Source organism: Eleginops maclovinus, chromosome 19 (assembly GCF_036324505.1).
Source record: "Eleginops maclovinus isolate JMC-PN-2008 ecotype Puerto Natales chromosome 19, JC_Emac_rtc_rv5, whole genome shotgun sequence".
NCBI classification, from domain to species: domain Eukaryota; kingdom Metazoa; phylum Chordata; class Actinopteri; order Perciformes; family Eleginopidae; genus Eleginops; species Eleginops maclovinus.
Window position 1 is genome coordinate 6,456,126 of NC_086367.1, and position 15,947 is coordinate 6,472,072.

The 15,947-nt window shown below is 41.9% G+C and overlaps 1 protein-coding gene across 1 annotated transcript in view; it reads left to right on the plus strand.

Moving 5' to 3' along the window:
• The window catches only part of sobpa (sine oculis binding protein homolog (Drosophila) a), a 33,974-nt gene extending 19,885 nt beyond the window's left edge, over nucleotides 1–14,089 (plus strand). Inside the window, 2 exon segments of the mRNA XM_063908872.1 lie at nucleotides 6,881–6,976; nucleotides 12,059–14,089. Of these exon segments, the coding sequence (XP_063764942.1) occupies nucleotides 6,881–6,976; nucleotides 12,059–14,089 (2,127 nt within the window).
• The last annotated feature ends 1,858 nt before the right edge of the window (nucleotides 14,090–15,947 follow it).

Consider the following 15,947-nt stretch of genomic DNA (forward strand, 5'->3'; position numbering starts at 1 on the left):
GAATTTAAAGAGAAAGATTAGATCATAACTGTAGTATGAGGTTGGATAGATAGCATGCTAGTCAAACTATTTTTGATGGTGTTCCAACAAAAAAGTTTCAAAACTACCTTAATTCTGCTGGTTTGTAGTGTTTCATTTTCATAAATTAGCAATCAGTCATGGTACTTTAAACCCACTTTTTTCATTATAGTAACAGTACTTATGCAATTATAATAGATGAAGTGCTCCACTTTGTTAGCCTTACAAAGAATGTTAGACAGTGTTTATAAAAAAAAGCTGTTGAGGACGGCCCTGTAGATTTTCCTTATTTGAAACTTGGAGGCAAAATAATATTAGAATCATTAGAATGAATGGACATCTTGATAATGAGGTAGATATTGTATGGAAGCCCATTTCTGCCAAAGAAAACATCCACCACATAAATATTTTATAATAAGTTATACAAATTAAAATGATAACATTCATTTTCATCTCAACATTGTAGAAACTGGCTTTGATAATTGTGAGCACTCGTGATATATATTATGTGTTTACTTTTGATTTTACTCAGGAACTGAAATTTAAAGTCAAGTGAGTATTTTAATTTTGTTTTACTTTCTTTAGTTTTTTATTGTCAGATTAAGAGATCAGATTGCTGTTTTTAACTTTAGGCAGCAATTTGACCTTAATGAAGTAAATGTTTTGCTCTAATTATAGCAGAATCGAGACACTAAAGCTGTCATATTTAATAGTATTGATAATTGCGTCCTGTGACAGTTTTTACTGGCAGTTATAGACCACAGAAAATACCATGATTGGTGTTTGTTTTCGTAACAGAATGTGTGTCAATTAATTAGTTACACTTATATTAAATTACATTATAAAAAAACAACAACAGACCCTCCTGGCCCACCACTAGAGCCACTCCTGAGTTTCACGCATGGACCATCATTTGATCTATACATTAGCAGTACAGAGATGTGCAACCACAGTAAATCAATGACATCAATGTTTTTGCACAGATTCAGAGGACATCACACAGTTTAAAGGAGTCATTGTATTAACACTCATTGCTGTTAGAAGCCAGTCGGCCATGTTGGATGTTTCCTTCACCCATCATCAGCAGAATGCTCAAACATCACAAACACAGGAAAGGCCTGCGCTGCCTCAGAGGCTCGGATTCTATATTTTGTCTGGCTCAGGCACATTCATGCGGGCCATTTGTGTAAGCGATACCCACATGTTTCTTTTCTCATGCACCCACAAGGTTGGCCACAACAACACGGCCTGCAGGCTTTCTGTCTTTTTTTCCAACTGTAAAAAAAATATTGTCATGGCTGAAAAGAAGTATTTCATGTCTGTGTGTGTGCTGTGGAGAAGAGACGTGGGGGAAGAGGAGTGTGTGTGTGTGTGTGTGTGTGTGTGTGTGTGTGTGTGTGTGTGTGTGTGTGTGTGTGTGTGTGTGTGTGTGTGTGTGTGTGTGTGTGTGTGTGTGTGTGTGTGTGTGTGTGGGGGGGGGCAATGGCTCTGGCATTATGTTGCATGAAATATCTTCAGCTGCCTCATCCATGAAACCCAATCCCCTCCTAGGGTGACTCTGGTTGCTACTTTCTCACATCCCTGCTGCATAACTCTTTATTATAGCGTGTGTTTGTGTGTGGCGAAAGATGATTGATAGTTTAACGGGGGATAATCACTTATGTGCGTGTTTACTGTATGCCTTAAGCTTCTGGATTAGTTTGTATGGAAGGTGCTGCTTCCTTGATGCTCACACTACATAATTATTATGTCTGTCACCTCGCTAAGCCTGCTCACTTTCATTAACTTTTGGACTGTCCACTATTGGTCGAGACACAGGTTTGCATGCTGCGCAAAACCCAGTTTGAGTCAGAAAGACGCCAACAGTGAAAGTAATGTGAGAAAAGACACTTACAGCAGCGCGATATTTGACATTTTTTCGGATTAAAGGTATTAAATGTATGGTGGAGTTTTGCTTTTCAGCTGTAGGCAGAAGCTGTTGAACTGTCACGCTTTTACACGCAGTCGTACGGTTTCTCCCACTATCTGACGCCCACACATACACCGATAAACATGCTTGCTCATTGGACACAGTGCCAAGATTAAGTTAGGCAATTAGCAATGATGAACTACCCTGAGTGTGAACCACAGCGGCAAAAAACAGGTGTAGGTTAGAGTGAGGATGCTTTGCTACGGCCTCATACTCCGCAGGGATGTTCACATATCATTTAGGGTCTGATTTTAAATGATGCTGTTGCTGTGACAGAAAAGTGATGAAATGTTGCCTGTTTCTGTTGCAATACCTCCGACAATCTGCTTTTCTGTGCAGTTTGGTTTGCGTTCAGCAGTTTTTCGGGCTTGAATTACTCAGGAAAAAAAAAAAAAGAACTGGTTGATTGTTGGCTGGTATGTTGTGGTTGAAAAGCGGCTGGAGGAGGAACTGGTTCAGAATCCTGTTTGAGTTAACAGTCATCATGTGTCATCTGCAGGGTGATTTATAATAATTTCTTGATTTAGAAAAGCACCCCAAGATGCGTGAATATTTAAAAATGTGCCTTAAATCTTTCTACATCATGCAAGTAAACACTCTTCTGCTTCCCCAAGGTTCAACAGAGCATAAAGCAGCTAGCTTGAGTCTTTTTTTGCCGCAGCGCAGGGCTTTTTGTTCACACCATGAAATCCCCCCCAGGAGACCCCAGACCTCCATCAGTGTCTTTCCCCGGGAGCTCCCTCCAGGCGTGAGGGGGCAGAGTGCCGCTTCATGTCAGCCCAGAAATGTCACATCACCTCGAACACACACACACACACACACACACACACACACACACACACACACACACACACACACACACACACACACACACACACACACACACACACACACACACACACACACACACACACACTTGCCTCCCTGCTCCTCGCCACGCACGCCAAGTGAATAAGAGAGAAGACTCTGAGCATGCGTGTGTAACTGTGTCTTGTATTCGTGTGTGTGTGTGTGTGTGTGTGTGTGTGTGTGTGTGTGTGTGTGTGTGTGTGTGTGTGTGTGTGTGTGTGTGTGTGTGTGTGTGTGTGTGTGTGTGTGTGTGTGTGTGTGTGTGTGTGAAGAAATGTGTCTGCATATTGCCGCTCAGGAGAAGCAGCCTTGAGGCCTGCCTGACACAGCTTCAGGGCACAGAGAGGAAGGTGATTATCTCATAGCTGCCAGCCATCCAGCGCAAATAAAGTCTAAAAGTTACCCCGGATAACTAGGCGTTGAGTTTGTAAAGGTGGAGCTAAGCACATGAACACATTCTTTGTCTTTTTTTTTATTTGTAGGTGTGATAAACTTTTCATTATTATAGTAGACTATATAACATTTCTGGATTTTAAATTCTAGTGAAAATTAGACCTTGCATTATCAAATGATTTCACACATATTTTAACCCAGATCATTTTAATTTGGCCGCCTGTAATAAATTAATATCCCCTATATACATGCATCAGTGGTTGCCATGATAGACCTTTTAGATTTTTCTGGCTTTTAAAAATATATTTAAAGGGACTCTATCATGCTCATTTTTAAGTTTTTCATATTTGTATTTTGTGTCTCTACTGGGACATGTCTCCCTGCTTTAATGTTCAAAAAGCTCGTTATTTTTCTCATACTGCCTGTGCTGCAGCATCTCTTTTCACCCTCTGTCAGAAACCAGAGCCCAGTCTGCGCTGATTGGTTAGCTGGTCGGCTCTTTTGTGATTGGTCAACCCCTTAGAGATGTCCCGCCACCTTAAACATACCAAGTACAATGTGTTTGAGTGCTAGCCGACAAAAGAGTGAGTGTTACATTATGATGGTCACTATGTTATGGAAAAAAACAAAGGAGTCCAGTGGAGGCGTTTCAGGACAGTCGTGGAAGAGTTTGGGAGAGAAACTCACAGGGGAACACAGGGATTTCATCCTTTGCAGACCATTTACATTCACAAAAACCTATATAACACACAACAGGAAAGGAAAAACCCAAAAAGTACATAAGGGACTCTTTGATGGCTTGAAGGATTTATCGTCTGAATCTAAAGTTATCAGAGAACAAACTGAACAAACATTAGTGTCATTGACCTGCAGTAGACATGTGGGAGATAAAACAGAGAAACAATACATTTTAAAGTCAATCTAATTAAATCAGTGTTTTTAACAGATTTACAGTATGCATCTGGTGGGGGTTGTTTGGAGGGGAGAAATCTACTGATGAAAAACTCCTGAACATTAAACATTGAATTAATTCTGCGAGAAACTGACCGCAATGATGAAACTACAACCAAACTCCTTCTTTTGTTATTGTTTGGATCTTTCCGTGTTGAGAAAAACCTTTTTCTACACCAAAAACATATTAACATACATAACATATTAGTAGTCCGAATGGCTTTTACACATGGGAAGTAGAGACAAATTAGTCTTTTTAGGAAGGTTGTTGTTTTCTCGCCTGTCATACACATAGTGCCAGGTCTGCACCTTGGTTTCAGGACCTGGGATGAGCTCTGCTGTGCTCGGCTGTTTGTCTTTGGATTTTGAAAGCCTGCCTACGAGAGTGTTTCTTTGGGAAACGGTACTCTTTTGGCAGGTGACGGGCACACACACCTGGACATGTATCCGTGCCCAGATGGAAGCTAGAGCAGCAGCAGCTGGTGTGACGTCCTCTCAGGACGGGGGAGCCGCCAGAGGGGAGTGAGGCGGACGATGTCCCACTCTGACGTTCATATAAGGAATCTCAGAGGAATTTGTATGGCCAAATCGAGCAGCAAAAGCAAAATGAGCTTTAAAACAGCATTTCCCGTCTGTCTGTCTGTCTGTCTGTCTGTCTGTATTAATCTCATCTCCTTTATCTGTGTGTGGCTCCCTGTGTGCCTCACGCCTCGTTCACAGTGCCAACACCTCATTAGTACAATATGCAAATGAACTGGCGCGGGGCCAGAGGGTCAGAGCACAAACTGGAGACAGAATAATAGCACAATGGTGTGTGTGTGTGTGTGTGTGTGTGTGTGTCCGCAACTCCATGCCCAGATTAACGTATGTTTATGTGCGTTTACCTATCTTTGAGTGCTCAAACTGACGAGACAGGGTGCCTATTTGTGGTTTTCTGTGCGTGTGAGGGTGAAAGGCAATAGCCCAATAGGTCAGCCTACACCGACTGTTCATTAAGACAGCTTCTAGATAACATGACCTCATAATCTACGGTTATGTTTTACCTTTTTATGAAAAAAAAAAGGGAAAAAAACGTTCCATTTTAAATGTCAGTGATGTTCATGTGTGAAAATCTCCATGGTGCACACATTTGATTTATGTGATGCTTGGAATGGGACACCCAAGCTGGAGGTGAGGGAAGCAGATGGAAACAGAGGCTAACCTAATCAGTCGTTGGACAAAAAAATGTAGACTATATCGTCTTTTGGTGCTATTGAGCAATGAGCAGAGCTAGAGGGCAAATTACAAATGAAAGGTTGCAAGCGAGCAAGTTAAAGTGAATATGATAAGAAAGAAAGACTCAAAGTGACTCACCTGTTAGTGGCATGAGCTCAACATGGAGTGTCAGCTCTGGGCTCTAAACAGCAGGATGAACAAGTTAAATTGACATGAAATCTCAATTTCTAATAGCCGTTCCTCAGTGCCCTGTGGCCGTAAAATATGAACCAATCACTTCACACTGAGGTATTTGTTGTGTGTTTCATTCAATGGAACACATTGGAGTTATTTGGCATGGAGCCAGACAAAGCTTCTCGAATAACTTCCTTGCTAACACCTGGCGTAATAGTCTTCACACTGTGCATAATGAGTGAGTCAGTGCAGGAGAAGTTGCTCCTTTTCAGATGGTGTGAATGTTTAGAGTTTGGTATTCTAATATGATAGCATGGAAATCAAACCAACAACAGCAACTGTTTAAGCAAATCAAACATTCTCTTAGTTAAGCTACAACTGTTATTTCCACAAGTATACATTAAAAAGGCCCTATTCTGCCTTTGGGGTTTTTCTCTTTCCTTTAGTGTGTTATATAGGTTTTTGTGCATGTAAATGGTCTGTAAAGGCTAAAATCCCAAAGCTCCCTCTAGAGGGAGTTTCTCTCCCACCCCCACCAGAAGATTTCCCTGTTCACCCCCGAAAAAGCCCCAAAACAAGCACAGTGTTTGAATTTTTACAACAATATTACATTCATTCAAACCAACAAACAGTCAGACACATTGTCATTTTGTTTGGTGCGTATTCAATTTCAAACATGTGGAAAACAAAATCACATATCCTACAAAAGTATAACTGTTGGTTTACAGGACCTTTTAAATATGGTATCTAACTTCCCATTGAGTTAATTGGGGAAATACAAGACACGTTAACAACTATTACTGAAGAGTTAGGGACTGTCTTCCATACCTTCCATATATTTAAAATTCTTCACGTTAGTGTAGCGGGATCACTATGTTTTTTAAAATTTATTTTAAATGTGTTTAATTTTTAATTTTTATCTGGACTAAATCTGTTTCAATGAACACACATTGCTGTGATAATAGGCAGCACTTTGAATGTGTAAACTCAATGTCTTGCACACTCCTCAACCTGCACATGCATGTAAACACACACACACACACACACACACACACACACACACACACACACACACACACACACACACACACACACACACACACACACACACACACACACAAATAGATTTTTGTTTCAGAGAACCCTGTTGATTGGTTTGTCCACAAACCAATGACTGTTCACCCATTTTAAAGTCACCATTTATGTTCATCTTTCTCACTGTTGTTTTCCATTTCTGAGTTTCCTTGTTGCCTCTGTTCACCTGTTTATTTTGTCCATTCGTAAAAAGCAGCCATTATTTCTCCCCCCCAGGCGAGAGACGACGATGGCCTCGGTGGGAAATTACCCCAGCACAGCTTTACTCAGGACACGCCCAGGCTTGTCTTCAAGACAAACAGCGATGTGCTTGTAAGGACCATAAACATTTAACACCAGATAGAGTTTAAGCTTGATAGCTATTGCACAAATATGTCTTGATGTTGTTCTTTGTTAAAAGTGTATCATTTTCAACTAATTTCTTTCTGACATGTTAATAGATGTTCATCTTAGGCTTTTCTGTAGAAGTATACATTAGCCTTCAGATTCAAGTCAGACCAAGAATTAACACACAGTACACGAGATACTCATGTTTTACATAAAGTTTGCACACATTTAAGTTGAACTTTTTTCATATGTAATCATTTGCTTTGCTCATTTTCATTATACATTATATTCAGTGACTTCTGTTGGGGATTAGTAGTTATTATGCAAGGAACCTAATTTATGTGATTGGGTATTTTCTGGGGTATTTTTGAGCAATCTGATATATATATTACATAGGTTGTACAACAAAAAGAAAAGTTGGTGAACCCTTCATCACAACGGAAAAGTCAATGGAATATTACACCACTAACATATGCTTTAAATGAGATCAAAGTATGATTCATGATTGGTACGACATTGCTCGTTTTTTCATTTTAACCATACTTTTTATAGCATTCATTCTGTATTAACGTTAAACTCATCAGGTTAGCCAAACTAATTTGGATAAAAAAACTTAATTTAAAAGTATAAGCTGAACTTGACCTATTGTACTTGCTGTTGTTGTTGTTAGGACACCTTAGCATTTGCAACAGTTAAGCTAACATTTATTTGACCTATAAATATTGTTGTTTAAATAACCTCATTTTTAATTCTGATTGTCTGACTGCTCATGTTTTACCCAATTGGACTTTTATATTTTAACATTGTTTTGTGTCAGGTCTCAGACTCTGAAAATATTTGGGTTATCACAGCTGATAAAAATAGTGGCAAGATCCACAAAAAAGACTTAAAGACATTGGTCGAAGATAAACCTAAACTTAAGTTGAATATGAAGCTACAGAGAGCAGAAGGTTAGCTTGGCTAAACAAAGACTGAAACTGGCAGGGAACAGCAAGCGAGTGACTTCAGACAGAAATAAGCTAATCTAAAGTAGTTTATGTCCTTGTTGTGTTGTTTTTTGTGCATGGTACCAGAAAAATGAATGTAAATTAAAGTAGTTTACCTAACTAATGCTGATAGGTTGCCAGACAAACAGCAGGTGAGCTTTACAGGCGTTGATTTTTATCATCTCTGGACTGGATCTATTTTCCAGTCTTAATGCTAATATGCTAAAAACAAACTAACAAAGCTCATAGCCTCATATATATATATATATATATATATATATATATATATATATATATATATATCTACTAGGGATGCACCGATTGCAAAAATGTCGGCCGATACCGATGTTAAGAATAACATTTTTGCCGATACCGATGGCCGATGTTTTACTATGTAACCTGTAATGGTAGCACAACGCAGACGGCAGCCTATCCCTTTAAGAGAGAGAGTGGGGGATACGTGTGTGCATGCCCGAATGACTTTAAAGTTAAGGCAGACCTACAGTCACTGTTCTAATCCTTTAAAATTATGCCCTGACTTCAGATTTGGTCCATCAGATTTAAAAACAATGACGCTAATGCGACTTCTCCCGTTCACGTAGCAAAACATAAACATCGGCGACTGCCATCGGTGATGTCCCCTTATTTTACCGATGTGCCGATGGTGGTACATAGGACTAACATCGGCCGATGTCTCACCGATGTATCGGTGCATCCCTGATATACAGAAAGGATCTACAAGAAAATGAATTTCCATATTTCCCAAAATGTCAAACGTTTGCTTTGGTAAAGATGTCCCACCTGTAAAAGCTAAGGCACTTGCATGCTAAAAGAAATATTTGGTCTCAGTCTGCTGCAATGACATTCAAACACAATCCACCGTCTGTCTCATCATTCTTACAGGGGAGATATTTTACTCACTGTGCGTGCGTGAACGTGTGCTGTTAAATATAGTGCGATAGAGCTTCACTAGGCAGAGTGAGAATGGCCTTTGTTTGTCACATCTTTAATGACCGATGGTGATGGCTGCCTGTGATAAGAGTGGCTTTACACGAAGTGCAGCTTTCTTCTTCTTTGGCTTTAATCTGCAGCTTAAACTTTTCATGCTCCACTCAGGTTTTAATGAAGACATCAGGTAGTGTAGCCAATAAAACAATTAAAAAAAACACTGGAAAAGGATTTGAACCAGATATGTTTGCCCTTTTTGTAAGCCAGGTAATTATAACCACCATGATAGATATTCCAATAAATGAGGACAATGTAAACTGATATCTTGGCTAATCATAGTCACAAGTCCACATGTTGCAGATGGTCTGTTAAGCTCTGCCAAACTTAAATTTTCTTGTGTAAGTGGAAGCTTTATTCAGTTTTCTTTCTAATGGACCAGGTGCTTTAAAATGGCAGCCTCTCGCTACATAATCTAGTTTTGTTTGGACTCAATCCACAAGCCCTGTGTTTCCGTTTGCCATCATTGACAGACTAGAATTGTCAAGAGTGGATACTTTGCCACAGATTGTTTTGGAGTGTGAGACAATTTGACTAAAAAGAAGCGACTGGCTCACTCCAAGCACCTGGTTCATTTTCCTGGGGTTTAATCCTTGTGTTATGTGATTATAGCAGCAATCTGAGAAGGGTCAAAAGAATCACATATCAACCTTAATAGGGGGGTGATATACAAGCCTTTCCCTTTATGCACGTCTACTGCTTGAACCTCTTCATTCTACATATAAAACCACTTCAAGCACTCTTGGGGAAACCTTACAATCTCTGCGCCGCCTGAAACCCGCCAGCCTCTTAACCCTCAGCAGCCGCCTCCTCTTCTTCCTCTTCATTATCTAAATTGTCCACATCCTCTGCAATCGGTTTAACATCTGCACATCTTCACTGCCGGAAACTTATTCATCCTCATCTGCAACCTGTCGGTCCACAACGCGCTCATTCAATTTAAGAGTCTTTCATCCAATCCATTAACACCTAAAACGTCTCGGATCATCATCTTACCTTAATTGTTTATTTAAACAGACAATAAAACTAGCTCGTGCATTATCTTAAATGTCACCGGACTCGTCACTGGCCCTTTGAGAAGAGGAAGAAAAACGATGACTGCCGAGGTGGTTGCACTTGTTTGCAAGCACGATAATTGCTGTAATGCAAACGGTTAAACGGCAACGCCGACGCCGCTTCGTTGGCCACGATCAAAATAAATGACCGTAATTACATTCAACTGCAAACATCTGTGTAGTGGTGGAGAGAGAGAGTGCGCGAGTGAAGGGAGAGAAAGCACAACTCCATTAGCGTAATGCGCAGTGAAATTTCACTTGCGGTGCAGAAAGTCGTTAAGTGCTCTCCATCTGTCTTTCTGAGTCGAGGAAAAATTTCAGCACATTTATTATTGAAAATATCCTGGGCCAAACTCAAGTTGCAGGAGCACCTTTTTGACTTTTACTCAGTCATGGCTCATTGAATTAGCCAGGACTAAATGGGCAGTTAAAACATGCTGAAGAGATGCTGGAGCGTGCTGTTTGAGTGTAGTCCAGTCTCTGATGTGTTTTCGCTTTGATTCCTTATGTTCTCCAGCTGCTTGCCCTGAGCTCCCTTCATGAGTCAGAATCTATTGCATTTTGCAAGTTATCCATCCTGAGTGACACTGCATAGTGGATAATAACAAATGCAGAACTCTAACACTTTTAGAGCTGATCCAGCCGACAATCTTCTTTTAAACTCATAAAATATGCTGGGAACCTGATGTTTTACATGTGTAGCAGCTACAGGACAGCATGCTATGTATGCCTTTGAAATCCTGGCCAGTGTTACAGTGCATCTGCCCGAACAGTGCATGTGAGTCCACTGTCTTTCAGCAGCTGCCAGACAGGATCCTGCCGATTAAACCAATGTTGCAATGCAGCATGCAAAAGGGGAGTTTATCCACCTTCCGGTTGCAACTTATTAAGATTCAGCAGGGGGGCTTAAGGGTCCATGTGATAGATGGATGTCGTTGAGGGGTCTGACAACTGATTAATGCCTTAATTATCTCCGGCGAGGACCTGCCACTCCTCCCAGAGCTGACAGAGTGAGCTGTGTGTGGCCTGACGAGTAACGCCGTGTTCGGGGCTCGCCCACTCTTATCTGCTGTACCAGGGTCACATTCATTTGCTTCCCGAAGGAAAATGTGCATTTTTTGTGCTGCAAAGGTGTATAACAGTGATGAAACAGTGCAGCCGGATGTTTTGGGATCCTTGCCACTACCAGAAAGACAACTTTTCAATTTAGCCTCCTCTTGTTTTCCCTCTGCATACAGAAGAGATCACAGATCACTTAAATCACAACGTTCTGAAAGATGAGAGCTTTAATTTGAAATGTATTGCAGAAACAAATATTAATCTTATGCACTTTTCTGAGTAAAAAGTTTCTAAAACATGCTTGAAAAAATTTCAAAAAGATAGGTGCATTGCATTCTGGTCTTTTGAGGCTATACTCGTTTAAAAAGATTGTAACATTGCCAACCAACAACACAATGCTGCATCAAACACAATACCATACACTTAAAGACTTTTCTCTTTATGAAATATCTTTTAGTTTGTTGTGCTTTGGTTGTGGTTAAATGGGACTGGAAGTGCTTTAATTGCCAAAGTAAGGTGTAAATGGGCATTCCTTGTTAGGACAGGAAGTTAAACACAACGTCATTTTAATACCACTTAGCAGCGGATTGGCATTGTGCACATTTAGCTCTCTGTATCTAACAATTTTCGGAAATGTACACACACACACACACACACACACACACACACACACACACACACACACACACACACACACACACACACACACACACACACACACACACACTTACGTAACTGTTTGCTCTTGATATACTGTACATTCAAAGTATTTGCAAACAGCATTAGTTTTCTTAAAAAGTATATTGTATATTTTTAAATCTACAGATGGTTTGGAGGCTAAGCATTTGCTTATCATTGTACCTCAGAGGAGATTAAATTGTATTTATTCAAAAACAAATATTTCGTATGCAGAGCGACAAGTGCTGATTCAGTGTGTATACTGTGTGTGTTTTCTGCTACAGGTTTGTGACTGGTGCAAACATATCCGCCACACTAAGGAGTACCTGGACTTTGGTGCTGGTGAGCGGAGGCTGCAGTTCTGCAGTGCCAAATGCCTGAACCAATACAAGATGGACATTTTCTACAAGGAGACCCAGGCTGCGCTGCCAGGAGCGTTGTGTAACCCAGGACATGGGGGAGGAGGTGATGGTAAGATGGAGTGTAGTGGAGGGGTGCAGCTGCTTACTCCTGAATCTTGGGGAACGCCGTTAACAGACCTCCGGCGTAAAGCTCCCTCGCCAGGGGGGCCGTCAACCGCCTCTGCAATGGCCCCTTCCACTTCTTCTGCCACCTCCCCCTCAGACTCAGCAGCTGTCTGCTCCCCGTCCTCCTCCAAGATCCCCACACCCAGACCCCACGAGAGCCCCACACTCCACCCTCCGCCTGGTCTGACTTTGCACCCACCTGTCGGGGTTCCTCCTGGTAGCCCTCCAATGGTGATGACACCTCGGGGACCTATGCCCCTGCCCCTGTTCATGGAGCATCAAATGATGCAGCAGATGCGTCCATCATATCTTCGGCCATCTGCCCACCCAGGGGGGCCCCATAGCCCCCTGTCAAACCCTATGATCCCTGGTATTGGTCCACCTCCGAGGACCATGGGTCCAGCGTCGAGCCCAATGCACAGGCCTCAGATGTCTCCACATGTTCACCCCTCATCTAACCCCAACCCTGGCATGATGCCCCCCCACCCCGGTTTCTCCATGCCAGGCTTCCCTCCTTTTCCCCCAGTCAATATGATGCCCAATGGACGGTTTCCTATGCCCCCAATGATGAATTTTGGCATGCCATCTCTATCCCCATTGGTACCCCCGCCAACTCTCTTGGTCCCTTACCCTGTCATTGTACCCTTACCAGTCCCAATTCCTATTCCAATCCCTATTCCCTACAACCCTAGAGCTTCAAGGGACAAGCCGGAGAGCAGTGGCCCCTTCCGCAGTGCTACAGAGTCCTCAGAATCTTCAGCTTCGGGGCCTCACTCTCCAGGTTCCTCTGGAGGGGACAGAGCGGAGCACAAAGTAGAGCCAGCAGGTGTAGAGCGTCTCTCTCCTGCACACTCAGAGAGAAGCAGGACGGGGATGGTGGACTTGACTGTGAAGGCAGAGGACAATTCAGGCAACCTGTGTCCAACCACCTGCCCCGGACCCACGGACGGGGTGATTGATCTAACCGTGGGCCAGAGGACGTGCCAACAGCAGGTAATTCAGAGGATGCTACCAGGGGTCCAGGTCAAAGTAGAGGCAGAGACTGATTCAAGATCTCCATCAGCTGCTGGGCTGAGTTGGGAAAGGAAGGGGAGTTGTGATGGGGGAGAAAGGGCCCTCTCACAGGGCTTCCTCAGTGCTATGGAGCTGGAAGGGGCCACACAACTAAACACACTGGAATCATCAGGTCCTCCCTCCAGCTACAGCAGCCCTTCTTGCCATGATGACCCAACAGTGAGCCAGCTAAATCCCTGTATTTCTAACCCTACCACACTATCCTTGCCAAGCACACTATGGACCCAAACCCCACCCCACCTCCAAACTAACCCTGCTACCCCGTGTAATGTCATAGTCAATGGTTCAGGGTGGCATCCGCTTCTCCCTCCTGCCTTTGAGTCTTACCCTGAGGGAAACAGTGTGGCAGGAGAAGGGGAGGCACAGCCAGCCAACGGTGACCTTGAGCATGAGGCACTGAAAGAGAACAATTGCTCGGTTGGAGTTGGAGATTGGGAGCCGGGGAAGCGGGACTCATTGCAAGACGAGATGGCGGAAGCGGTTGAGGGTAAGCCTGATCCTGACTCCAACGCAGAGGAGGGTGAACACGCCTACGCCTTGCCGCTGCTGTCCACCGGAGGCTGTGTTGTCATCCAGCCTGTGCCAAAGCCCGGCGCTGACAAGACGGCCATCCTGTCCTGCTCCATCAGTGCTCCTTTATCAGCGGATGGGAGCCCCGAGCTGGAGCCGCCGCTAAAGAGGAGGTGTCTGCGAATCCGCAATCAAAACAAATAAGGTGGGTTCACTCCACTGTGCTTCCACAAACAATTTTCTGTATGTGCAATGTGTGTTTTCAAAAATTATTCATTGACATTTTGTAATTCACAGTGGGTTACCCTTTAAAGATTAGACAAATTCTTGTTTCAAATATCTTCCCAGCATGTGTCTTTGAAGAAATGATCTCCTTTACTTCCAAAATGTTCCTTAACAAGTTGTTCAGTATTGATGTTTAGTCTTACCATCTGATGTTGTTGAATATCACTTGCACTCGCAGGGACATTAATTAACATATTACATATACAAAACTCAATAACGATTATATATTAAATAATTAGCAAAGGCTACAATCTCAAAGTTTCTCTGAAATTCTCTACCAAAGCCTCCATTGGACTCCTTTGTTTACTTCTGAGACATCACTGCGTAACATTAGTGCTGCAATTAGCTAGTACTCTACCACATTGTACTTTATATGGCTAAGGGGTGGGACCTCTCCAAGCCGTTGACCAATTACAACAGAGTTGGCCAGCTAACCAATCAGAGCAGACAGACACAGGCTGAAAAGAAGTGCTGCAGCACAGGCAGTACGAGACAAAGAAAGAGTTTTTTGAAGGTAGAGGAACAACATACTACCTGAACATTTGCATAATAAAGGGTAAAATACCTGCTTTGTTTTGTTGTTGTAGTTTTTATTTTAGTGCATTTCTTCTAGAGTGTATGTTCTGCCAAAACATTAATATCACATTTTTTCCTCATTATCTGGCACATTGCTCCCATTTTACTTGTTAATTTACTGTCACAGGCAGATTACCTCTATGGCCTCAGAACAGGGAAGTCTATCATGAAACAGGATATATTCAACACATTGATGCCAAATTTAATGATGCACTCCCCGAGTTGGTAATTAAATGAGATTGTATTCAAGAGCAATTGAAGAGCAATTGAAGTTATGGTAACATGAGGCGAGCACTATGAATTAGAGTAATTAGTAACTACAAACGATGGAAATCAAGCCACATGCACCGTTAGTACTGCTAAAAGCAAACCAGCAGCTGAGAAAATGTTTTATGTAACCTTCAGGTACCTAAAGATACACAATATTTGATAAGTGATATTAAAGAATGCAAAATATATGCTCTCTCACCTATCGCACCTTATTCCCTTGTCTGCCATATCACAAGGCATTCATTATGAATGATCTAAAACACTATGTAAAATGTATGCCACCAGAGGAGCAGGCGCTGAATAATTACTTCTTTATTTGCCCCAAAGTGCCCTCAAGCTGATACTGATTGCACGTACTGTAGATAATAAACCCAAAATTAGGAAGCCCTTCTGAAAATGTGCATGTTTTACAATTTCATCCTCAGAGTTTTTAAGTGATTTTGTGTCATTTTTGTACTGTACATGCTCTTTTCTTCCACTTAACTTGAAATGGCAGTTTGGTGTCCCTCGTTAGTCTGGTCTCCTTAAAATTGTGTTCACATTCAATAAAACTGCCTTGTCATTTACGTTTCAAAAGGAAACACATTTATTCACCAAAGTGTTTTTGACATATCAGAAATACATAGTGGGAGAGAAACTCCCTCTGGAGGGAACTAAGGATGTTATCCTTTGCAAACCATTATCTTGCACATAAACCTTTATAACACACTACAGGAGAGGGAAAATTCCAAAAAGGAAAATAGGGCCTCTTTAAAATGAGGCATCCAAACGACACATTTTAAGCCTAACTGTGATGTTATACGTTATACTAAACCTAACCAAGTTGTTTCATTGTTTGTTTCCCTGGAAACGTAATTGCAGGTTAGTTGTATAGGAGCATAATGTTGTAGGGGATGGGGTCAAAGTTATTCCCATTTTATAGAAACAAATC